We start from the raw sequence: 27,667 nt of genomic DNA, 5'->3' as shown, positions 1-27,667 counted from the left end.
TGCAGAGATAATGTAAGTTTCATAACGAGACAGGCCTTTTTTTCTTGAAGAAACAGAAACGTCCAAATTAGACCTTGCTTCCTTTAAAGTATAGGGTAAAGTGGCAAGTCATTCTATGTAAATTTACAGAGAACAATCCACATGAGTGAGAGAAAATATCTTTGTGGGGTAGAGACAAAAGCAAACAGAACTCAAGAACTCAAATAAGATTCAGGTATTGGTATCTTGCTCTAATCAACTTAAGGTACTTATTTGTGAGATCCTGATGTCATTTTATATCCTTAGTGAGACTATACATGAAGGCAGTTTGCTTTATAACTATCATATAAGAATAAAAAAGCTTGAAATATACTTAAAGTCTCCCTTCCCCTAATTCACTGGGAGCTGACTGATCGTTTTTCTTTCCCTAAAACAATAGTTCTAAAAGTCTTTCGGCTACAAAGATTCCTAACACCCTGTATGAGACATTGAACTTACCTTCAAGAATTAGAGTCAGTACCATTCTTTTTGAACCATGTCTCCTCTTTTAAGTAATTATTTGCAGTCAGCTATTGTGTGCAGACTGTTTTCTTCTCATTATTCCTTAAGGATAGAGTATCACAAGTATCTACATGGAGTTTTCCCTATGATAGACATTATTATAAGTAATCTAGAGATGAATTAAGGTTGATGGAGGAATCTGAGCCAGTTATGGAAAATACTAGGCTGTGTTATATAATGGGCTTGAACATAAGGAACTTTAGACTGTTCTTGGAGTCTTGCCAGCAATCCCGTGTGGAGCTGCCAAAATACTTTAACCGGGTCGTTTTAAACTGCAATTTCTTATCTTCCTGTCTTCTCAGGTTCTTTCCACTGCACTCCTACCCTACATTATTCAAACTCCTTTTATTTTAAAAGGTTGTAGTTCAAAAAAATTGTTTGAAATGGAGTTTTTTTTTTTTTTTTGGAGCGTGGGAATGTCATAAAAGATAGAACGTTGTCACGCACTGCTTAACCACAGGGTTAGTTGTGAAGAAGGTGTGGTAGCCAGTGTGCACACATTGCACTGACACAGAGTTCGCAGGCTCCAAACCCGTGCACGGTGTACCCTCGGGGTGACTGATGGAAAAAACGTCACTCCAGCACATGAGTGTACTGAGCAGGCTGGTACAGCAACTCAGGCTGCTTTACCCCAGCTCAAATACCAGAATGGTTTTTGGTTAGTATTCTGCCAGGACATTAAAACAAAAAAACAACCATGATAAATATAAAACATCTCTGCGTAGTAGTGCAACCCAATATGGAAGAAGCACTATAAATCAATGGAGCGACAGTGCCCAGCGTCGGCCACATCCCTTCTGAAGCGGACAGACTCCTTGCCCGCCACTTACAGGCTGTATTTTTCCTCTGTCATAGCTCTAGTGAAATTGCATGCAGCTCTCCAAGGAAAGAAATCTAGACGAGACCTACATGGAGATGTTCCTAGAGGGGAAAATGTGCTGGAGGAAATCCCATTGGTACTCATCCATGACAATGATAAAAAGAGTCTAAGGATGCAGACCTCTCTTAACAAAAGTAGATTTGCTTTCCTCGATGCAGCTTGTACAAAGAGGAGCATTTCTAGTACACCTAAGCGTAGCGCCTTTAGTCGCCACGTCCTTCACTTTGGCAAAATATATTCAGAAGCTAAGTCGAAAATCTTCACAATAACTTGTCCCGGAGACACAGTTTGTTTTTGTAGAACTGGCCTTTGCTATTGTTTACACTATACTTATAGACATTAAGCACTAAGTAAAATAATAATTAAAATGCTTACCAAATACTATTATTTAATATGCAGGCATTCTGCATCTTTTGTTGGTTCTTCAAAAGCTTAAGAAGAAAACGCAGGTTTCTCAATTCTTCCTGAACTATACAATTTATCATAGAATTATTTCTAAAACTATTGATGTAAGAACAGCTAGCTCTTCTTATATATTTGTAATTGGAGAGCTCTTTATTGTCCTTTTAGCTATAATTACAACAGACACACTAATAATGCAGATGTAAGGTCTAAGAGACCCAGTACCACAAGTAAAAGAAAAAGAAACCTATACAAGAGTAATGACAAAAGCTTTGCAGCCGTCCAATGTCAAGTTCTTTTAGATAGGTATAAATTTTAATTTACATTTTTTCCAATTTGCTTCCTGATAGTACATTAGACATACATTCATCATAAAATCTATAAAAAAATCCATTTTTCCCTGTCATGACTCTAAATTTCTAGATGTTCAGATTAAAGAACATACAAGCCTCCTCACTGATGCTTAGACAAGGCATAGACAACCTGAGTACATTAATCTTTTATTAACACAGAATTACAAATGGATAAATGTATCTATAAGTCAGGCTAAGTTATGTGATATTATATAGATTCCAATTTCACTGCAGTCTCTTTAGACAGTACTAGCAATGGTATAAAATTACTCCTATGTTTTAGCATGCCTGTTCACTAATTAAAGAATTTAAACTATGACAAATGCAAAAGTATTTTCTGAAACTGTATTTGCTCTCCTAAATAAAGGACAAGGATTGCCCAGGTATCTCAAACACCAAGGTATGATGGGGAAATGTGCTCATTGAGTCAAAGCTGTCATGATTTCATTTCTATGAGGAGTCATTGTTTGTCCTTATTATAATTTCTTTTGGAGTCCACAATATCCCAGTTCACCTCTCTGACTGTTTTCATGTATAACAATGAAAGTATTCACATATATTATGTCTTAGAACTTTCCCAAATCTATTCTTCTATATCCTTTCTATATTATTCAATATAGAAATCAAGTTATGCTCTATGTTATGATAAGGAAAACATATAACTCACATGAAATATACACAAATGTACCAGATACTTTTTCTAGAGATGATGGCACAATAGATTTACATTTCATTAACACAAAGAACACACATATATATACACACAAACACATATGTAATATAATACATATATTATATTATGTATTTGCATATATTTACATATGTATATAGTTGTATGATAAATTGATCCATATGCTTATTGCAAGCTCTAGATATTATGACAGTTACTGAAGTACTAATCAAATGTAACATCTAATATATACACATCCATTTCTTGTTTTTCTTGTTTTTTTTGTTTTTTTTTTTTTTTTTTGCCAGTCCTGGGCCTTGGACTCAGGGCCTGAGCACTGTCCCTGGCTTCTTTCTGCTCAAGGCTAGCACTCTGCCACTTGAGCCACAGTGCCACTTCTGGCCATTTTCTATATATGTGGTACTGGGAAATTGAACCCAGGGCTTCATGTATACGAGTCAAGCACTCTTGCCACTAGGCCACATTCCCAACCCCACATCCATTTCTTGTTTCATAAACTTTACTCTCCACTAACATACATTTTTTTCCAGAAAAAGTGTTATATACCAAAGGTAAATGGATATAAGTGTCATAGAATAAAACAAGATATTGATAAAGATTCCAGGAAGTGAAACGTCTAACTGGAAATAGGAAGAGAGACTTGGAAAATGAAGGCAGTACTGAAGATCAGGTGAAAGACACTGGTAAGCTTCCAACCACCATTGCCTGCTCAAAATTTCATGTGAATGTACAATGCCTGAACTAAGCTAATCTGCTCTGATGAGTATGGAGAGAGCTTTTACACCACGAGTCTGAGCAAGGTCACAAGAATCAAGAAGAAAAGGACTTTGTGGTTTTCTTTGATAACAAATCTAATACCATATATGACTAGTTTAGCTAATAGTCACATAGTTTTACTTAGTTACATAAAATTTAAGATTTTACCTTCTAAGAAAAAAAACTGATTTGAATCCTCCTTTGTTTCTTTTTTTTTTTTTTTTTTGCTCTTATATTTCATTTTGGAACAAGGTCTCAGGTTGGCATTAAACTCGTGTCAAAATTGATCATATGGCATACAAAAGATTAACAAATCAAACCATTATGTTTTCATATTTGTATCTGACTCAATTTTTGTGTGAATTCAAAATTCTGTATTAATATTATTATTTTTAATAACCCACAGCCAACAGATCCATGAAACAAATGCAGTGAAATTCAACTTACCTTCCAGTACCTTAAGTGGATAATCTCAAATGAAGAATCACAACAGAATGGTGCCCTTGAATAGTATGTACATAAGTTAATATTTAACAGAAATAAAGCAGTAAACTCAGGAAAGTTTGGAAGATAATTCTTTCCCTTCGGCCTCTTCTCTGTTTACATCTCTGCTAATGTCCCTTGACATATAATTTCCTCTGGAGGATAATTAGAAGATCTCAGACACAATTTAATGTTTGTGTGTTAATAGTATTCTATAGTAACCCTAACAAAAATTCCAACTCTCTCAAGCAAATAAGATGAGATATATGAAAGATACTAATTTCCGAAAGATACTAGGTGCCTTAGCTATAAAAAGAAATATTAAACTGATAGTAATGTTCTGTTCTCTCGGAAAGTGGGATTTTAATAACCAACATATTCTTGATATAGTCCCAGAAAAGAATGAGCAGGTGAACAGAATACTCCTTTGTTGCTGGAAAAATACATCAGAATGGGCCTAGTTAAAATGCAACTTAACTTTTACAAAACTCAAAATTCGCATTCATACAAAGTAGCCTATGCAACTTGAGAGCAATAAAAATTATTTTCCCATACTTTTTCACATAAACTTTCTTAGCTCATCAATATAAACAAATGACCCAATGACATGGTTTATGACCACTGTATGACATCTACCTAAGAATAAGATTGTGTTACTTCCCCCAAAACTATAACTGATATTTAAAAAATCATAGTTCACACTAAATTTATCAAATTTCCATAAGGGAAATGCAAATAAAAATACAAATATGTGCCAGGTGCCACTGGCTCACACCTGTAATCCTAGCTACTCAGGGGGCTGAGACCTGAGAATCTCGGTTCAAAGCCAGCCAGGGCAGGCAAGTCCACGAGACTCTTGCCTCCAATTAACCACCAGGAAACTGGAAGCGGCGCTGTGGCTCAAACTGGCCGAGAGCTAGACTTGAGCTGAAGAGCTCAGGGACAGTGCCCAGATCGAGTTCAAGCCCCATGACCCACAACAATAACAAAAAAACCCAAAAAAACAAAAATAAATTCACCACAAATCTCCTCTGTCAAAATTCTGTTGTAGTTATTGCCATTCGGAGTACAATATCTCAAAGAAATAAATCAGCATATGGATTCTTGTCTTATGTTTGTCAGTGTACCATTAACAGGAGCTGAGATATGGAACTGGTATAGGTACTTATCAAAGAATAACTGGATAAATAAATATATATGTGAGTGTTTTATGTATATTCATAAAGAATATTATTCATTATAAGAAGGAATGGAATTCATTAACTTTACTGCTTAATAACTTAAAATGAAGATAGGTGTACGTGTCCACTGATTCCATCTTGTGGAGATATTCTATGGGTAAATATAGCCTTCCTTCAGGAAATATGTTATACAAAGTCAAGAAATGTCATTCACTTTCTACCAAGCAATAGTTTTGTCTCTGGAGCCTCTAAAGTAGACAATGTGATTGTAAAGGGTTAATCGAAGTTGTTTGCCTCTGGAATCCCCAGGGCCTTATAATATTCAGAAAACAGTCTGCTTAGCACCATAGCAATGAAAGAGATTGTTTAGGTCATTGGTCCATTTCCCAAAGAATAAACAATTCTTTGTGCTAACAGATCTTGCTTGCTTTGTAATTTAAAGGACATTTATGTTACAAACAAGATAAACATCAGTCTTTCTAGATAGGTTTTATGTATACACAGGTTTATTTATACGTGTCTTTTGCTTTATTATGCCTGTGTTGTTTCCTTGCCATGACAGATTCATCATATCGATTATGATCTCATCTGCCGTTCTAAGTAGGAAAATTAAAGAAACAGGATGGACTATAATTACAGCACTATCTGTTTTGACCTTATCACAGCCATCAGGAGGAAAGGAATTTCCTGCAAGTCTTATGATTTCTTCTTACGTGAGGCTTCAAATTGGTTCCTGTAAGGTTTGCAAACAGTCTTGGTAAAAACAGAGGCTGGTAAAACTGTCACTGGCCCATATTAAATTCCTGTGAAAGCCACATGCGTGCTACCCCTTCTACTGGCTACACAACCAGGCACAAAACTAGACTGTCATCAGTGAGAGCATTCTGTATGCTGTCTACCGATCTAGTTGAGCATCACTCTTACTTTAGCAAGAGAAGGAAGGGCCAGGGCCATCAGGAGCTGTAGACAATGCGATCTCTAGATTAATGAAGTTTGTAATGGCTTATGTGCACTCTAGCAGGTTACAATGTTGCAACTGGAATAAGGCTTCCTGAAGCAGCTATGGTGGTAGGAAGGCAACGAGGCTGCTGTTCCTCATTAAAAAAACCACCATTGGGCAGCCAGAAGTAGCTGTTAAACTGAGGGGGTTTTTTTGGAGAGAGATTTGAAGGCCACACGAAGTCTTCTAGTGAGTGAGTCTTGAAGTCCTTATCATTTTGGCTCTGCAAAGTGTAGGACCCAGCAGGAAGAGACTTGCAACATTAAACTTGGAAGAAAAAAAAATAACTTTTTCGGAATGGTATTTTGTTGGCTTGGCTTCATCATGGATGGAACAGCTGAGCTGGTTGTACAACAAACAGGTGAACACCTGGGTTCGCTGCCCAGCAGCGACTCGGCAGGGAGGAGGCTTCCCCACAGATCACAAAACCCCATAAGCATGTTCCCACAACTCAGCCATTGCCCTTCAGGTGCACAGTGATAAATAGGATCACCCCACCAGAGTCAAGGTCATTCCCTAACTCCTTTACACTGATGGCTGGGAAAGTCCCTCACTTTTAACAAAGTCACACTTGACACTAATGGTGATCACACTGTTGAATTGTCAGGACTGTTTCTAGAGACTTTCTGGGATTGTAATTTAGTGGCATGTCATGAAACCACTTGGATCAAGTTTCCTCACTGATACACAAGACCCCCTTCTCTTGTAGCATCACACATCGCTTCCAGTTTCAAATGCATCACACGCATCGCAGTTATCCCCCCAAGAAGATGGCCAGATGGTCAGTATTTGATGTATCTGTAGTATCACCCCAAGCTGGAGGAGAGAATAACTGGAAATCGGCAGAATCCTCCATTGCTCTCACAGGATTTCATGCCAAGCCAGCAACGTGATGTGACAGACGTACACTCCGCAACACTGTGATAGGCCCCACGTGCCGCCCACAAACTCCCTCTTCCCATAAGGCCTTGGCTTCTTTGCAGGCAGCTCACTTTGCACCTAGCTATCTGAATAGCACTGTCTTTGTCAGAATGGAAGAGGCTTAGTAAGAGCAACTTGTGATTTTGAACGCCTCTGAAGAGCACTGCTTTCATCCAGATGCATTTATCATACCATTCATTGAATATGACATGTTTCATAGTGTCCTAATTCTTCATATTGACTTTTTTAACTACTGAAAATGCATTGCCACCAACCAGAAAAGCAAGTTTGCCTTTGTCTTCAAAAGAACGACAAAATTTGCCCATTTTGCTTAGAAAGATCAATACTCTCCATTACATTTCTTTTGTGGTCATCATTTGTAAGATATCCCACTCCTTCACTAGGAAAGAATGTCTCCAGTCTTCACAATTTATTCTCACAACATGGTTAAAAAGATGAGTGTGTGCATTTTGAAGTGAACAAATTTGACTCCTAGCAATAGAAAGCTCCCTGCTTGATGAAAGACTAAAACACATAAAATTTTGGTGGGCCACCCATCTTCCTATCTTTATTAATGTCTTTTGAAAGCTTCTTCCTAATCAGTTTTAAAATTAGTTTCAAAGACTTGCTATGATATGTGTCAAAACACAAGAAGGAGTCTCTCTTAGATAAGCCAAAGATATAAATTCTCTAACATCCCCAGGAAGAATAGAGAATTCCATTGATGTTTAAAAATATTTTCTAACTACCTGAGGCCATTTTGAAATACCAAGTTATTCATGAGATAAAAGACAAGGTATCTGTTTTTCTGTTAAATCACATTGAAATCACTCTTAGTACAAAGTTAGGGTTTACTTTTACATTTCTTTTTTTTTTTGGGGGGGTGGGGGCAGTCCTGGGCCTTGGACTCAGGGCCTGAGCACTGTCCCTGGCTTCCTTTTGCTCAAGGCTAGCACTCTGCCACTTGAGCCACAGCGCCACTTCTGGCCATTTTCTATATATGTGGTGCTGGGGAATCGAACCCAGGGCTTTATGTATACGAGGCAAGCACTCTTGCCACTAGGCCATATTCCCAGCCCTTTACATTTCTATTCACATAAATTAGTGTACAAGAGGGTTTTATTGTGATATTTGCACATATGCATGCAGTTAGCCCAGGGTTTACTTTTACATTTTTGTTCACATAAATTAGTTGTACAAGAGGGTCTTATTGTGATGTTTGCACACATGCATGCAATTCCCTCCATTTTCCTTCCCCTCTCCTCTTTCTTAAAGCAATTTCAACAGGTTTCGTTGTTATGTTTTCATCCATGAATATAAAGTCCTTCGATCCTATTCACCATCCTCCACCTGCTGCCTGCCACTGGTGTGCACCCCAATAGAACGTGTTTTACTTTCCTACCATTCATTTTACTGTACGCTAATTGTTCAAGTTGTGTATAATTTAATTAGCTCATACCTCTAAAACAGAGAACCTCTTCAACAAATAGTGCTGGAAAAACTGGTTCTCTAGAAAGTCACTTCACCAAAAATATCATTACCTCCAGGATTTTTTTTCTTTTTTGCTTCAAGCTGGTATTCTCCCACCTGAGCTCTGCCTCCAGCTTAACATTTTGCAAGTTAACTGGAGATGGATTCTCTTTTCTGCCTAGGCTGGCTTCTAACCCTACAATCCTCAGATTTCAGCATCTTTTTTTTTTTTTTTTTTTTTTTTGCCAGTCCTGGACCTTGGACTCAGGGCCTGAGCACTGTCCCTGGCTTCTTTTTGCTCAACTTGAGCCACAGTGCCACTTCTGGCCGTTTTACTTCCAGGGTTTTTAAGGTCCACAATAGCTTCAGTGTACCAATAGCTGACAAGTCCAAATATTTCATTAAAAATAAAAACATAATTTTTTATGAATATCAAACAAGTCAATATTTATTTTAAGTATTATTTTAAAATAATTATTTTGAAACCTGTATTCATCAAAAAAAATTGTAATGGCTGTTCACAGTATTAGCTTAAGTGAATCAATCTATTTACTATACTTGATCTAATATAAAATATTTTTATTTAAAATACATCATCTTTTACCATTATGGTTAAAAATAATAGACAATCATGTCACATGCTTCATGGTACTCTTTATTTGGCAGAGCCTTCCCTCTAATATGGATTGGATAGAATATTACTTAGTTTTAAAAAATGAAGGTAACTGAGAAATATATGTATAAAACCAGGAAGATGATTCATTAAAATGATGGGAGAGATATACATATAAAAATAGCATAGTTCCAATCTGTTTCGAAATATTTTGGAGTATAATTTAACTTTCAGAAAGTTCACTCGGTGTTTCTGATTTAATAGTCATGAAGTCGTTCTAATGAAAAATATAGCAAGTAGCCAAAATAGTTTAGAATGGAAAATAAAGCAGCCACCAATGTGAAACACACTTTCTTAGTGTCTGCACAACATATTGCTTTGGGAAATCTGGAACAGTGTGCAAAAGCAAGCTTGTTAAACTAATATCCTTGCTTCAATGTGTTATATTTTCCAACAAAAATTTGTTAGAACTTCGACTGCCAGTGGACTATGCAAGACTATCCCTGTGTAATAAGCAGAAATAATTGAGAAGATGGAAGATTAAGTTTCACATTATTTTCAGTATTGCAAACCTAAAAAGATATTAGGTCAGATTATTTTACCATGCTTTAACTGTGGGAAATAATGCTGTGTCTTTCTGAGAGTTACAAATTCTCAAACATCTCCCTTTTATGCTTAAACTTCCATATAAGCACTTTTTTATCACTCTTTAATATTTTAATTGTTGTATTATGCAAAGAAATACTTGAAAAAATCGTTTGCAACTGCTTATTTTAAAGAATTGAAGACCCAGATTTTGCTTCTATAGCAATGAAGACAAAAGATGAACTGTAACGAACTGTGTGAAACTAAGCTTCATGGTCATTTCACATTTGAGTGTGAAAGTCTTAAGGGACAGTTTTATGGTTTTTATTTATTGTCTGACCCATAGAATAAAACAAAGAGCCCATGCAAGGATAACATCTGGAAATACTGCTGTCAAATAATTATCTTTAGCAAAGAAAGGCTCTTTATTCTTAACTACATGAGCTTCTAACTTTGGTAAAGTTAGATCCTACAAAGATGACCTTTCACAGTTCCCATGCTATTTATTTATACACTTCCAACTAAAAGTAATTTGTCTTGCCTAGCACTGTTTAGTCAAGTGAGATGTGCCCATGTATATTCCCTGTGAAGGATAAAATTGGAGAAACAAAAAAAAAAAACACAAGAAAAGTTGGAGCATGTTCTGCCCCTTAAATGGTGCTCTGCTAAAAAGAGTCAGATTGGTGGCTATTAGTTTCCACAGCTACCAGTCATGCTAATAACATCTATTTCAAAAGTCAACAAATGGTGTCATGATGATTTGTTTTATTTTTTGCTGCTCCTGGGGCTTGAACTTATGGCCAGGTTGCTGTCTCTCAGCTCTGATGCTCAAGGCTGGCACTCTACCACTAGAGCAATAGCTCCACATCTGGATTTTTGATAGTAATTTGGAGATAAGAGTTTTATGGATTTTCCTGCCTAGACTGGCTTTGAACTTTGATCCTCGGGTCTCAGCCTCCGGAGTATGGAGGATGATAGGAGTTAGCCGCTGATAACCAGCTTGAAAATAAAAGTAATTCTCCATAGAATCGAAATATTTTCAATAATGTAATACTTTCTATGTCTCAAACTGCTTACAGGTGGCAAAGTCCAAAATGTTGCAAGCTTATCAGTACACAAAATATTAGAATTTGAAGTTGGAGCCTCCAATGTAGCAAACTGTGAAAATATACTTATTTTTATCATCGCCCTCTGTGACTACCCAGAGTAAACATTTATTTTTCTCTTCAGTAGAAAGAGCTTAAAATACACCATTTTACTCTGTTTCAAGGAAGAAACCAACCAACAACCTGAATGCTCTCCTGTTATAAAACAACAGGAAAACAAAGAGACTGCCGTTAATAACATGCAGCTGTGTTATTCACTAGACGCTCTGTTGAAAATGAACTCCACAGCTTGTGGGGAGAGTCCGGAGAGAGAACCGGGAGGAAGGTGGGGGGAGAGCGAAGGAGTAACACAGGGCCAAAAGAAGTCCTCCCATTTCCTAACTTATTTTACTGTAACTGCTTTGTACATAACGTTTACAATAACAAATTTTTAAAGATCTTTTCAAAAAAAAATCAATCTAACCAATAAGGAGTATTAAATTCCCTCTCTGTATAACTTGTAGCCAGAAAGTGGTCCCCAGATTTTGAGTATGTCCCATACCCCACCTTGGGCAGGAAACTGGAGATTTACATTGTACAAAAGAAAATGTAATAATCAGTGAGTGGATTCATGATTTGCAACACTAGCTATAGCTGAAAGGAATGTGCTCCAAGAACAGGCATCTTAAGAGATAAAACCCACCTTTAGTTAATTTGACTGAGGCCTGCCAACCACTTGATTTAGTCTCATAGGCAAGAGCCAGGAAAATAATCAACTCAACTCCACTTTCTTCTCTCCTTCAGATCTTCTGCCAAATGAAACCCAACGTTCTGATGACGCTACCCATCGGCAGGACAGGCAACAAGATGAAAGAAGGTGAAGACTGATTCTTGAGGAGGTGACCTAAAACTATACAGCACACTATTTTTATACCACTTTTTAGACAGTCTACTTTCTCAAATTATTTCTCTAATTATTATGGTTATTCTAAAGCCTTTGCAACTTCAGTGGGAAAAAATGCCCCAGATGTTTGTGTAGAGATGTTTCTGAAATGAATATCGCATATGATAAATTTTACAAATGAGCATACCTCTCTGCAGTGTATGCATAAGTGGGTCATATGTCTGTCTGTTTTTCCTTTCAGGACCAGGATTTCTAATATTGGATTGAATCACAATGTTTTTACCTTAGTTTGATTTTAATTGGAAAGAGTTCACAGTATGGAATAAATATGATTTTAGTTGTAGGATGTTTACAAGGCAGGATTCCAGTAACTGAAGTTCCACTATGTTCCAATTTCTTGAGAGATTTTCTTTCTTTCATCTATGGGTATTGGATTTGAGAAAGTCCTGTTTCGTAATACATTATTATTTTATCATATACTAAACTGACCAAATTTCAAATGTCAACAACCTCATGTAGCTGACATTCAATTACATATAATGTATAATCCTTTGCATATGTTAGACTCAATATTTGCTAATGTCTTCTCTGAGGATTTTTGTGCATAAATTAATGAAGGATACTAGTGTGATGTTCTCATTATCATTATTATATTTTGTTTTGATATCAGAGTAGTACCAAATATCCAATTTGTAATAGGATTAACACCTTTCCTCCTTGATTTTTCTGGAAGACTGTAAAATTAATATCACCTTCTTTAAATGTTTGCTAGTAATTTACATCTAGGGATTTCTTTTTCAAGTGAGTCTTTAGTAAAACAAATTTATTGGCTATAAGATGATTCTAACTGTATATTTATTTTTGTGTGAATTTTATGCTATATGGTTTTTGAGGAACAAATCCAGTAATTGTAATTTGTCAGTCTTATGAAAATAATGTTTCTTGTAGTTTTTCTTTATTATACATTTATTGACATCCAAATTGGCAATGTAATTTATTTTCACTGCTATTGTATGGAAACAAAATTATTTACATCTTTTGATTTGGGGCAGTCCTGCGAGAGACTGATTGATTTTCTGAAGAACTTGTTTGGTTTCTTATTAATTTTACCTGTATTTATGATATTTGTTTTCTCTTTTAATTTTACTGTGTCATTGTTTTCTTCTTTCTCCTTCTTTTGGGATTATTTTCCTTTATTTAATAGTGAATAAATTAAAATATTCATTTGCATAATACATATTTGTACACTTACATGTAATGTACATAGATATGCATATCTATCTATATACATGGCTAAAATCTATATTAAAAATAAATCTGGAGAGCAGAAACTTGCTATTCTCATGAGGACATATTTTGACTTCTTCAATTTGTCTGAATAGTTCTGGAAAATACCAAGATTTTTGCTTCTAAATGTTATCATCCACTAAAGGGAATTCTAATTTGTTGGACAAACAGTCAGTTCCACACATGGGGCCAGAAAATACATGATAAGCCAAAAGAAAAGTTTCCAAAAGATAATAGGGGAATGTAAAACAGATCCACTGTTCATGTGTGTAATCATTTGAACATAAGAATATTTTGTACAACACATTTCTCGTTTGGATTTGTCGTCACGACGCTCACCTGTACCAACTCTCCATAGTAGCATTTGCTAGGTTTCTCCACTATGAAATCATTCTTTCCCCACATGCTACACCTGAGCCTTTCCATAGCCTTTACAAAAGTATCACCACATGAACTCCACCTTCAAAGGATGCATTGGATCCTGTAAGTAATAACTGGATATTTATCATTCTCCCCCTATTTTAGTGAAGCCTAATGGCTATGAGGCTTAATCCAATATTATTATTATAGATAAATAGAGATGAGTAATAAGAGAGATGGATAGATAGATGTGTTGATATGTTTATCACAGGCATCTACAGAGAAAAAAATGAAAAAATGCCCCAAATGCAGTTCAAAATGTTTATTTCTTGTACAATTCTAAAAAGCTCAATTATCCGGTGCTCTGTATTGTTCTGATACATTATAGCTTTGTGTACTATTAGTTGAAAAGGAGATAGAAGAAAGAATATATAACAAGAAAAGATAGAACACAAAAAAGCACTTCTCCTCTTTATAAATAACCCAACAAATATATGAGCTTGAACCATGATTCTTCACATTTTTTTCCTTTTCCAGTCTAAAGTAAGAAAAAGTGAAGAATGATGAGGAGACTATTTAATCTCAGACATACATAAAGGAAGCCCTCCTCAGATCTCGGTGCGAAACTTCAGTGTCGAATCCTTCATTTGCTGCTCGTAGTGTGTGTCAAATCTCTCATTCATGGCTACTGTGAAGTGATTTTTCCAGTCTCCTGAAATTCCTATAAGAGAAAGAGGAGATCACAAATATAAAGGCTCCTTCAAGACCAGAATTATGGGATTTATTTTTTTTTTACTATATACCACTTTCATTAAAACTGCATCAGTGTTTTTCTCGTCATCCTCAAATTTATCACTGAAATCTAATATAAATTTTATATTAGTGGAGGTTACAAGGATGAATAGATTGACTCTTTTTTACAACAGTAACATCATTCATTCACTGAGGTTCCTTAGGATATACTTACTAGTTTCTTCTTCATTGCTCCTCAAATATTGAGATTTCCAATATTTAAAAAACGATTTTTAAAGGTGAATAACTTCCTTCCACAAGGGGAAAGGTCAAAGGAAGCCCCGGGTTTTACTTAGTGCTGAGTTATTGAGCATCGCTTTTTCACTGACAGCACACCCAACAACCACACTTCTGCCCTTCGCAGGCACTCACCTTCATGAAACTGTCATATGGATGCTGCCCAAGTATTCCAAATTCCACTCATCCAAAATGAAGTTTCTGTTCTTCCCTATCCATTTTGTTTACTGGACGCCATTTTCATCCCTCCGCCAAAGGGCGCCAGGGCTTGGGTGCCTTGGCCTCTACCGAGGCATCGAATTCAAGGGCTACAGTCAGGAGTTTTGTTTTACTCCATGGGCTCCTCTCTACCTATTCTGCCACTACCAGACAGAAGAGCTGCTCAGACATTTCTTCTTGGGCTCCTATCTCAGGAAATCAGGCTTTCCTTTACCTTCTGTCACACAGGGAAGGAAGGAAGTGTGGCTCACTTTAAAAAGGAATCAGTAGTTCCGTTGCCCTGTAACTCAGGGAACTCTACCGTCTCACACTGGAAGAACCCGAACAGCCGAAGATTGCAGATGTGCAGTGAAAATTCGGTAGGGCGTGAGGATGCAGCAGTTCAGCAGCTCCTGACCCTCATGAGGAACACTGAGTACCTTATCAAGGTGGGCCACTGGGCAAAGAGAGCCAATAGTCAAGCCCCGGCGGCTGCTGCCTGAAATGGAAAACCACTTGGGAAACTGAACTATGAGATGCCTAAGTTGAAGCCAGTGGGATCAAGTAAAGCTGAGACACTCCTATCTTCCAATAACCAGCACAATGTGGACGGGGAGGTGTGGCTCAAACAATAAGACATTAACTCTGAGAAAAAATAAAATGAAACACCTTCAAAGCCTGAGAAGCCCAGCCGAGTCCCTGATTCCCGTTAGCAGGAGGCGGAACCCTGAGGATTGCAATTTGAAGCTGGCCCGGGTTAAGTCCATAAGACTCATCTCCAATAAGCCTGCCAAATGCCAGAAGTAGCCCGTGTGGCTCAAGTGGTAGAGCCCCAACCGTAAGCAAAAGAAGCTAAAGGAGAGTGCCAAGGTCCGGAGTTCAAGCCCCGGGACTGGCACCAAAAAATAAAATAAAATAAAATTGTGAAACTCTGAGTTGAAGTCCAGTACTAGCAAAACCTAAATACTTATATTTGTAGATATATTTGATACTTACAAGTATATTTATATAGGTATAGATCTGTAAATTATATAGACTTAGAAGTATGCTTCAATATTTCAGCCAATTGATGTATGGCTCATCCGGAAAAGGCTCCCTGCGTTAGCCCATTGTCAAGAATCCTACTCATGTTGTTGAAACAGCTTCCCTGACCCTCTCCCTGGTGGCTCGGTTGACAGAGCCAAGCGTTCTCTGTTCTGTGTGCACTTCCTCATTACTGGAGAGAGGATGCGCCAATTCTGCGCATAGCCTGCATACCTCAGAACCGAGGGGCTGAGCTCATCGCATCCCACGGGGTACACCCGTGAGATCCGTCCCCTGAGCAGAGCTGCACCCCATCCAGCTCCTGCTTCTGTCATTCGTCTTACCAAGTTTCTATCACTTGCAGTTGTTCTGTTCCTTCATCTCAAAAATGCAATCACACTCAGCCCACTTTCCAGGTTGAAAGTTGAGAGGATGAAGTTCATGGGACAGGGTTGACTCGCATAAGCTTAGCCAATAGGAGCAAGCGGCGGGGGGGGGGGGGGGGGCGGCGGGGGGCGGGGGGGGGGGCGTCTTTGCCATGCCAAGGGCGAGATGTCCATAGCTCATGCGTCATAGAATATGCTGCAGATCTGAAGAACTAGCGAGTCATAGCAACGCAGTAGTTGTTACAGGAGGAGAAAGATAAAAAGGAGGAGGAAGAGTAAGTGATGTTTTTTGCCTTTGCAAAACTGATATAAACAGTGTTCAAAGGTGGAAAATTGTTAAAGAAAACTTAACTGAACATAGAGGTATAGAGGTTCATGCCCGTAATCTCAACTACCTGGGAGAGAGAGGCAAAAGGATCTCAGTTCCAGATAAAGTTAGGAAGACCTTTTGTGAAAGGTAAAGGCGTTGACTAGAATTCAAGGGAAGCAGTACCTGCTTAGAAAGACCTTGATATCCACTCTCAATCTACCAAAGAAAAAGACAAATACGCAGAAAGGGGAATGGACGGAGAGGGAGAGGCAGACAGACAGGAAGGAAGGAAGAAAGGAAGGGAGGGAGGGAGGGAGGGGAAAATGACTTGATGGATCCACAGTAAGAATAATCAGATAGCATTTGCGAAGAAACACATTAGCAGCCCTTTGGAAGCAGGACAATTATTAAGTACTGCATACAGTGCATGTAGAAATTTTGCTATAGGTTTTCGTCCCTCCCAATTCCTATACCAATTACAAACCAACTCCAGGCTTTCTCACCCTTTCTCATGAAAGGTGACACTCGTTGGTTCATCATCTCCTCCGGTAGTGTCGTGTAATTGGTAGATGGGTTGTTCTTCATCTCCTGGAATGAAGTATGCTTTATAATCTTGTCCACAAGTTCCTCTGATGGTTTTCTCCCCAAGAACTTCATCAATTTTATTACTTCTTTCCTGATATCCTAGAGGGAGAAAAATGCTTTGAAGACTCAATGTGAAAAATTGCAAGACTTCAGTAAATTGCTATCTGGATAAAAAATATTGAGAGCGGAAATGATGTTTTTCTTATTCTTGACTCATTGTAATTAGAGCTCTCATGAAAAAAAAGCAGATTTTTGGTAAAGTAGTTAAAACATAATTTTTCTCATCGATAAAATGGCTCTAAGAGATACTTCAAAGATGGCAAAGAGAATTAACGAAAAGTCTTTTGTAAGATTTTTACTCTAATTCTTTATGTGTATTAGATGCTCAATAAATGTCACCAGTGACTATAATTATATATTCTCAAAGGTTACAATGCCCTATGAAAGATCAAATATGGGGAAAAAATATGCAGCTTTATTTTTCCCTTGATTTATTGTAAAGAGTAGTGAGTGAAGGCCAATGGAACTAGAAAAATTATAAAACAAAATAAAAAAAGTCCAATACTCAATTTGGAAAACTAGATGTACATTCCTGACAGCTACAAATATCACTAGCTCGCTAAGACTCCTACAGTGTATTCTACTATTTAGCAACATCTCTTAGTGAGATTATTTGCAAATACAATGCTCCTTTTGTGTTCCATTTTTTTCTATGGAAATTGCTGTTTCCAATTCTCTGCCCTTTAATTATGTCTTGTGTTTCAAATTTTACTTTGCCTAACACTTCCCTTCAGGGGATTTAGTAGACTACCTCGATTTTAGTTTGATGGCCCAGGTTTTGCTCTGACAAATTCTCAGATAAATCTGTTGTCTCAAATTTCCAAAAAATCACTTTACCTCACTTAAAACGTCACGTGTATACATGGATTGTTAATATGTCTTATTCTTTCTGCTTGATACATCGTATAAACAAGGAAAATTAATTTATTCAGTCTTAGACTTCTCATTATTTCAGATATAGTGGAAAAAGTAACTTGGATGCTAGAGATCAAAATAGGGAGTGAGTAGAATTAGTCAACTTGGGGCATACATTTAAATTTTTTGAATTTTAGTTATGTTCACTACGTGGTAAGCCTAACATTTAGTGACCAAGTAGTTGCCTGTAGTGATCGTGTGTGTGTGTGTGTGTGTGTGTGTGTGAGAGTTGCTGTTTTTGTTGGTTTAGGAACTTTAAATTTTATTTTTGAAATTGTTCTTGACATGAGGTAAAAATTTATTCAATCAAAATATTTTTAGATTTAAATTTATGCCAATGAGGCTAGATTATCTGGTTCTTTTCTTTCTAAAACATTTGGAAACTATTTCCTTTTCATGTTTAAAGACAGCTTGTTTTTGTATCCAGGGTGTCATCAAATGCTAACATCCTTGAAAGTACTAAACTGTTTATGTGTTACTAAATTACTAGGTTTCTTATGAGCGATTTCTCACCTCTTTCATGTCTTCGTAGAAAATATATAGCATCTGTGGGTTGTTTCTCTTCTCCCACCACGCTTTCACGTGATCATACCAGGAGCCGTAAGGAACTAAAATGAGAGGTGCGGGGGGGGGGGGTGGGGTGGGAGGAAGGGGGGGGGTTGCAAAGCACACTGTCATTGCTATACAATTTTAAAACAAGTATCCAAATAATGGCAACAAAAATATATACTAAAAAGTGGTCAGGAAGTAATAACTAGTAGATCAATTGTACTTGTTAAGGAAAATTTACTGCAGCAAGAGGCAAAATAATGACTAAACCACACACTTAAACACACTTCAACTTTAGCAGTACACATTTTCTGAGGTAGAGAAAAAGGGAGTGATCTCTTCCTTGTATAAATTTGATTCAGAGCTGGAAGAACTTTTTTTACGTTCACATTTTTAGGTTTTGAATTACAATATCCAGACTTCTTCATGTTCAAACCTTAATGACTTTTAGAACTTGTGTGTTTGAGCTAGGAATCAGAGGACTGGTAAAATTACTATCACTATCAGCAGGGAAGGGTGCTCAAAGAGATGTCATTTATCTCGTGACACTCAACTGGAAAGAATTAAAAGAAAAGATGTTCCTACCTTTTCCTTCCATGAATTTCTCCACAAATTTGGGAAAGGACTCAGGGTCTGGAAATTCAGTTATCATCAGAAAGAAATAATAGTATGAAACAGCTACATCCTTGGCATTCCGGCTAAGGTAGATAATCTAAGGAGAAAATTATATAGTAAATCGTTGAATAGATTTTTCGCCATAGTGTCAAGATCTGAACGTGTATTTTGGACCACAAACATAATATATATTCAATGTAGAGGTAGATAAGCTGTATGAAATGATAAAGAAGAAAGCATTTTTGTTTTACTTTTCAAACGGGATCAGCTTTCTGGATGACTAGAATGACAGGCCGGCAGTGACTGATGTTTGGTAAATCACGCAGTCAACAATACACATACTCTTGTTTATACTATACCATCATTTTGTTTTCTAAATAAAAAAGAATCTCACTGCCCCTTTGCCCCATTGGAGGAAAAAAATAACAACATGATTATATGGCTCTCAGGAAACTGTAATCACTAAAAAATCCTGTTGGTTTTCCATTCTACACAGAGAGGAAAAACCTAGTATCACCAATCATGGTTATTACTTTAATAACTAGTCTTGAATTTTGCCGTGAAGGTTTAACCCCTTAAGCTTTACAAGTTCTACTCCAAGAAAGTTCCATGAACTCTTCAATCACTTCTCCACAAATTATGCCATGGTCTCAAATCCACTGGCCTTGAACATTTTTCTGTTAATATCTTCCTTTTTATCACTTTCTTCTTCTTTTCATCACTTACTTTATGAACAGATCTGTAAAATTGTTCTCTCCTATAGGTTTCCTTCCTAGAAATGTTATAAGAATGATTCCAGTCACTGGTCTCTGACTCTTTGATGATCTATGAGATTGGAGGCTATGGAAAATTTATGGTAGCTCTTTTCATCTGAAAAGGAAAGTATCAACCACAACACTATATTCTCTGAACAAAAATGTGACCTGGACAAATTGCCTACAAAACAATGTTAACTAAAATGTATCTAGAGAATACCTGTTACTGATGGGAGAGCCTCCCATAGGGAATGGTTCAGCAGCAAGTATATGATCTAAGATTGTTTTATGAATGAAACAGACATGAGAATTTTCAGAAATCAGGGCTATGGACCTCCAGAAAATGTCAAATATGCCAAGAAATGTCAGTACATACAAAGGAAATATGTCAGGACCATGACAGCTCCTGGTTTTTTGTCAATGATCATGCATGGAATATTTTAAGATTTTACCTGTCTGTTTTGGGTCATAAAGTATTTTTAATGAAGCTAGAAAAAAATGAGGAACCATGTTGATGATCCCAGTTCTGCTTTTTTCCTTTGTTGTTTAACATTCTCTGTATAAATCATCAGCTATATGTCTGTAAATCCTTGTTATAATGACAGTGAATTGTGAATTTCTGAACTTGGATTCCAATGTCCTAGCTTATTTTTCTTCACTTAATTTCCATATACATGTGTGTACATATATATGTGTTATACATGTGTATATTACATATGTGTATACATATATATACTACATATTGTGTGCATGTGCGTGTATATATGTGTATGTGTGCTTCTAGCCTGATCTCACCTGTGAGTTTGCATAGGTTAGACTGTATGCACCTTTAAATAACTCCAGAAAAGTTTGTTGCTCCTGGTCCCCATGTTCATATGCTTCCATGATTAAATACTGGTGGCTCTACTAGAATGCGGTATGGAGAAAGACTTGAAGATACAGATAAATGTGCACTTCCTAGCTTTGCCATACAGTACTCCTTGACATCTTGGAGCTTTGACAGCCACAAAACAATTTCAATAAATTATAGTATTATAGTTATCATCTAGACTTTGTGAGTAAGCCTTCCATAGTGTACTATTGTGAACTATTCAGTGAGAAGGGTAAGTAAGCAAGTATAGAAGGCATATTTTAGGCAATATCTGATCCGATTTTCCAATGCCTGATTTGTGCAAGATTCTGACCCTACTTGGCTCTGCTTACCTTGCAGTTGTTTTCCCAAAATGAGCCTGGAAGAAGCTTAGCTGGCAGGTGAGTCTTCACAATTCTGGGAGAGTCCATCTCTTGCAATTGTTTTACGCCTGATTTTTAAAAACTCAAAATTAGGTGGCCCCAAAATCGGAATGACCTGCATACATCTACTTCAATTTTTTAAACAGATATAATTTTAAGAGTCTATACTGTGTTCAGAATGTTTCATTTCACTCTGAAATTTTATAAAGGAAATTATAGAGAAAAGGATCATATAAATTTCACCAACTAGGAGAAATTATCACTAACAGTTTAGTGAGCTCCCCCTCATAAAACACACCAATATGTGCCTGCTCACAGACATCCTAGAACCAAACACACGGAGTCTTAATATCTTAATAATCACAATATCTCTTCTTGTACTCAAATGACAATATCAAGAACTATCCTAACTTGTAAAATGATTTCAAAGTGTTATTCTGCAACTGCTAGCTACTCTATTTTTAGTTAAAATTTAGGTCGTTTCTGATTTCCCAGAACACCAAAATAATCCCTGGTGAGCATTCGTTTGAATATATTGCTGAAAACTTTATGCATGTTTTATCAGCATTTAAAATATTGTTCCATGGACTCCACAGCAACATAGATGCTAGCTTACTAGCCTCTGCTGAATGCATGTGACCCTATTTTTATTTCTCTATTTCAGGTACACGCCACATTCTAAGCCCCTGGGGTTGTACATTTAAATTGATAGATTCTCCTAGGTAGAAAATATAATACTAGTTTCCACTCTTGCTTGGAATCAATTTGCTTGCACTACCTGCATTTACACCCTGCCCTGTAGCATATGCGTACGGCTTTTGAAATCAACTTTAGCATTACCATTCATCTTTTCTTCTTTTCTGCATTCCAAGTAAGGTACTCTATTGAAAATCGCATCTTCTTTGCATTTTTCCACATCATCCTCTTTGTATATCATATATACAATTTCACTAAGCCATGTTGTGCCTGCAAATAAGTAAACAAATGCACAGATCCTGGCAGGCATACTGTATTTATACATAGAGAAAATAGGAAGACAGTAATGCAATAGTGATTGAAGAGTATTTAAGCAGTCAAAATTTGTTCAATCTTTAATCTTATAGTAGTACTGAAAAATAGATAAGGCAATTGATCTTAGGCTTCATAGATGTCTGGCATTAATTCAACATTTGTGTGAGGTAGGAAAGGATCATACCAGGAAGAAAACATGGTGCTGTTTTGTTTAAGTACAGGCTGACTAATTAAACATTGAATAATGATGAAGAAAGAATTAGAACCAAGACTACACACTCTAAGTCAAAGGACTAAATAGATAAGTATTCATGAAACTTCATAAGTAGGCAGATGGACGTCATAAAATACCTTGTAGTTAAAGTCTGAGTTTTCTCCTCTTTGTGAAAAGACACTGACAAACATTAAAAAACAAGAAATATTATCAATAATGTGTTTGAGAAAGAGAATGCTTTTAGTGGCAGTAAACAGTAAGTAGAGCAATGGTGAAATGGGACATGAGAGATACAATAAGATGCTGGCTATTAGACATAGTTAGAGGACTAGACAAAATGTTTTGATTTTCTTTCATTAGGGAAATAAAAAAGCTACAGAAATGGAAGTCAGAGTAATGTTCAGGTTTCCTCAGCAGATGATTAGCCCAGCCAAGAAATGGAGGAAAAGTTTAAGAGTCAGAGGAACAGCAAAGAAATATTTTATGTTTGGTGGATATATAGATGATTGAGGATAGATAGATGACAGTAAATAGACAGACAGACAGACAGACAGATAGATAGATGCATAGATAGGCAGATCCAACTGTAATTCCTCACAAATTCTAGGAATGCAGGTGTGTCTCATCAAGCCCAGCTAATGTACCTATTTTCAAGTGCTAAATGGAGCAAGTACACACAGAAATCTAGACCAGACTGTTCATTGCTACAAAGGTCTGTGACTGATAGCATTTTAAAACAATGATGAACAGTTAACCTAAATGCAAGGGAAAATGTCATTGCCTAAGAAATGAATGATAGTTTTGCTAGATTTAAAGACTAGGAGCTGTTTAGCTGAAAGAGTTATTAAATATTTATGAAAAGTGTTTATATATATACATATATATACAGTATACATATATATATGCAGTATACATAACAATGACCTAAGATGGATAGTTTATAGTTTTAATATGTTGCATGCATTTCTAGTGTAATCAACAATATTTTGGGGGGGAGGGGAGGTCATGGGGCTTGACTTCAGGGCTTGAGCGCTGTCCCTGAGCTCCTTGACTCAAGGCTAGCGCTCTACCACTTGGAGCCACAGCACCATTTCAGTTTTCTGGTGGTGAATTGGAGATAAAGAATCTCATAGACTTTCCTGCCCCAGCTGGCTTCAAATGGTGATCCGCAGGTCTTAGACTCCTGAGTAGCTAGGATTGTTACAGGTACAAGTCAGCAGCACCCAGCAACAAAATTCATATATCAATGTGGTGGTGAAGTTTCAGTTCAAGAGTTTGAGATTGTGAAATAGAGCTCTGACACCCACTTTTTCTATGCTTATATCAACATTACTACAGCTATCCTCAAAGGTGGAAAACCTGTATGTAGGAAATCAGTGTGATAACTTACAGTGAATTTGTAATCTCTAGATGAGAAACCACCTGGACATAGCAAGGAGACCTACCAGACTTAGGGTAAGTGACAATGACAAGATCATCGGGCCTTGCTTGGAATGTTTCCACATCATCCCAGTATTTGACAAAGTCTTTGTACATTGGAATTCCATGGACTTCACCAAAGGCTTTATTGTCCTCGAAATCCATCCCACAGTTGAATACTGTAAAAAAAAAAAAGATACATTTTACACATTGTATGTACTATAGTATATTTTAACATTAGCATTGATATCTAGCTCTTATTAGCTGTTACTCTGGTGAGGTAGGGTCATATAAAGATCGATGTGACCAAGTTTTGGTGTGTGAAGAGTTTCTAATTCTATTAGGAATGTAGTATAGTACATAAAAATATAAGACGAGATGGGATATTATAAAGTATGATTCTTAAAACTAAGGATAGATGGGGAACACATAGCATATTCTAAGAGTATGATGATTGAAAGCAAGTGTCTACATTCTGCCATGACTGAAGAGGCATACAAAAAAGTACAGGATAAATTTTAAATGACCTAAGGAAATAAAAAGAATGCCTTTAAATCAGGGTTTTCTTAATACCCAAATATGTCATTAAATAAACATTCAAATTCTTAAAGGATGTATTTGAAAGAAGTTGAAATGACACTGCGAAGTTTCTATGGAAGACTCAGAAACTTGAAAGTTTATACTTCATTTGTGACCTCTAATATTATCTGTACATTTGTCTCATTTAATCATTAAAGATCACTGACTCAGTTGACTAAAGGGTAAAAAATTGAGGGCAATAACTCTGATTTATCTCCTGATTCAATTATAACTAATTTCATGTTTAAGTTTTTAGGTGAGCAAACATCTTTTCATTAGGTTTCAACTATATTTCAATGTAGTTTTCGGTACCTTAATGTATGTATCTTAATTTATTTTACAATTTTGCATGCATTTTAAAACATCTTTGACATCAAACTAATAATGCAGACATATTTTGGTGTTTGTACTAAAATATAATTTTGATTGTCATAAATGACATATAGGCCATAGTACCAAAGTTCCATAGATAATGTAACTGTATGCTGGTTAAATATACATTTTTCCAATATGTTTATCTGTATAACTAGAGCCATGATAGGTATCTTTGAGTATCATCATTATCAATTAACACACCCCGTAAGATGGACTTTGTTAAAACTCACTTGCAAAATTGTTTTTTCTAATAGTATGTTTTTATAATAATTCCAGCGATTAGCGTGTATATAGCATGGAATATAACTATTAAAGGAGACCATCTGGGCTGAAGTCACAGTTTGGTTATTTGAAATTGTATACATTTAGAAAACAGTTTTAGCTCCATTGTGCTCCATTTTTGCATCTTCATTTCTAAGGTGATAACAGTTATAATATTTATTTGAAACAACTATTACAAATTAAAAGAGAGAAGAAGCTTGGCTGGCTTCCTTGCTTGATAAATATGAACTTGTATCACGTCTACCTGACAATATGCAGAGAACAAGATTCTAGACTCTGACCTTTCAGCAGCACAATAGCATGGCGAGCTCTCTGTTCAAACAGCTGAGACACAAAAAGTCAACATTTCCCATATTGCAATTTATTATTCTAATAGAGAAATTTGTATTCAACCACCTATTTTCTAGCATTTGTTTCCATCTCCTCAATTCTCTAGGGTAACTCAGTATGGCATTGATTTCAACTTGGCCCCAGATTGCACCGGGAAGAGAAAGCCATCCTGTAAGACGTTTGAATTTGGTTTTTTTGTTTAGTTTAGTTTTGTTTTTTTTTATTCAAGGAATGGTGTAACATGTGTTTTGGAAACCTCAAAACAATATTAGTCACAACCCTTCTTCCCCAAAGAGAAAAGTGGGCAGGTCCCTAAAAGCAATCTCAAGTCTTTGAAAATATCTCAGACATACAGTATGTATATGCCTCATAATTGTAGGATTTCTGTTAATAAACTAGAAATTCAGTCTCTTCAATAAGTTTTATTACACATAAACATCCTCCTTGTTATCTGAAAATGTTTTTCTTTTTGCTTTTGCTAGAGGAAATGTGCATACAAGGCACCTCTTGCTCTATTAATTTACTTATGGGAGTTACTTTTTGGGGATAGAGCCAAGTTTCTAAGAATTGGCCTGCAGTCGGCTGGGAGTAACTAATTAATTAAGCATTACATGGTTGGCTGACTGCTAGCTGCAACTTCATGGTCAATTTTCATCTCAGAGTTACACTGGGGACATATGATAAAGCCACTTCCTTCTTTTAATTACTTAATGTCCCACATCACAGCTGCCTAGCTGGACTCTCTTATCTCAAAAGATGTACTTCAGTAAGAAAGTACACATTTCATAAATGAGGAAAAAGATCCCAGTTGCACAAAAAGTGTTATAAATTTAATTCAGAAACAATTTTTCCTTCTTTCCCCTCTTTGTCTCTCCCTTCATCCTGCTCTGCTCCATTTCCCAACTAGCCTTTTAATCTAGAAAACATCCTGTGTGTGGATGCTTCCTGTTTCTAAACAATATGGTAAATTCTAGGACCATACACTGAGTCTCCGGAGTCCTGGTTCTCTTAGACCTCCCTGCATTTATTGCATTTGGGGAAAGTGGCTGAAATCAGAAGCTGTCTTTTTCTGCATCTTTTTTTTTTAAATCTCAAACTTCAGTACTGCGTCCCAGAGTAGATGCTCAGGAACATTTGGTCATTTTAATTATTAATCTTTCAGTGTCTGTAGTCTCCCTTCAGGATTTCTAGATAACACAGACAATATCTTGCATGTATCTTGCCAATGACTTAAAATCTTTGCAGTACTATTTGAAATCTCTTACTTAAAAGTTACGACAATACTTGTACAACTCCTTCTAGTGACTGACTGCCTCTGATATATTGCACAGAAGGAACCCTGAGATTACAAGCCAGCCTCCATTCTACCTGAGTCTAGACTGCTTGTTTTCTTTCCTCATCACCAAAATAGCAAACATGTTCAGCACTCAACAGTTCCCAGATTACTACAACATGATAATTTTATGTGACAATCCTATAAAGAGCAAAACATATGTAAATGAAGATATCACTTTGATGACAAATAAGTGACTTTAGATACTTTTAACTCCTTCCCATGCTAATAAGAACTTCATCTTTCCTACGTTTCCTTTTGTTTTAAACAGCACTACAACAGATGGTATTAATAAAAGCTTTATTTCCCCTACATTTTCTTTCTGTTAAACAGCTCTGCAATATATGGCGTCAACTCAATACTTAAAGTCTGAGTGTTAACGTTAATAATAAACATACTACCTGGTCCAGATGATCCGGGGGAAGAAGCTGACTGATCTACTTTAGTGTTCTTCAAATACCAATGCAAGATTTAAGCTGCGAAGAGAGGATGAGAACTTCTGGTGCATTTGGAAAGTTTCTAGTGACTTTTTATTCTGAATGCCAGAGAAGGAGGCGGAGATCAAATTTGTGGGGGTTGGCCTTGTGATGCAATGGATTAACATAGATACAGATACACACCTGCACGTGCGTGCACTTAGCCATAGAGGGGCATGTTTATTCCTTCAGAAATAAAGAATGCATAGGCTGCTGTTTTCATTTTAAAGCTTTGGCTCACAATTTCCTGAATTTCCCAATTGCATTCAGTCACTTGGGGAGTGAGAGTATGAAGAAACCAAGCTGAAGATGAGAGAGAAAATGCCTAGGGCAAAACACACAGGAGAGAGAGTAGAAGAGAGTAATCCGTCACCAGATCACTGATGAATAATAACAGGGGTGAGGCTGACGTTCAAAAGAATACATTGGGTGGAGTGAGAGAGGCAAGTGACAAAGAAGAACCTGGAGAGTAGTGGGGA

General features: G+C 36.7%; 1 protein-coding gene across 1 annotated transcript; it reads right to left on the bottom strand.

The window, feature by feature from the left end:
- Positions 1-13,828: 13,828 nt before the first annotated feature.
- Positions 13,829-27,238, bottom strand: LOC125364490 (sulfotransferase 1E1-like). The gene is made up of 8 exons (XM_048364101.1): positions 27,114-27,238; positions 23,840-23,992; positions 22,010-22,135; positions 21,140-21,237; positions 19,152-19,278; positions 18,531-18,625; positions 16,961-17,141; positions 13,829-14,232 (listed from the first exon to the last, which is right to left on the bottom strand). Exons 2-8 carry the CDS (start codon positions 23,976-23,978, stop codon positions 14,120-14,122), a joined length of 879 nt encoding a protein of 292 aa, XP_048220058.1. The 5' UTR covers positions 23,979-23,992; positions 27,114-27,238; the 3' UTR covers positions 13,829-14,119.
- Positions 27,239-27,667: the final 429 nt, after the last annotated feature.

Source organism: Perognathus longimembris, chromosome 16, assembly GCF_023159225.1.
Source record: "Perognathus longimembris pacificus isolate PPM17 chromosome 16, ASM2315922v1, whole genome shotgun sequence".
Lineage (NCBI taxonomy): Eukaryota > Metazoa > Chordata > Mammalia > Rodentia > Heteromyidae > Perognathus > Perognathus longimembris.
The sequence above is the reverse complement of the archived record's forward strand: the minus strand, read 5'-3'. Positions and strand labels throughout refer to the sequence as shown.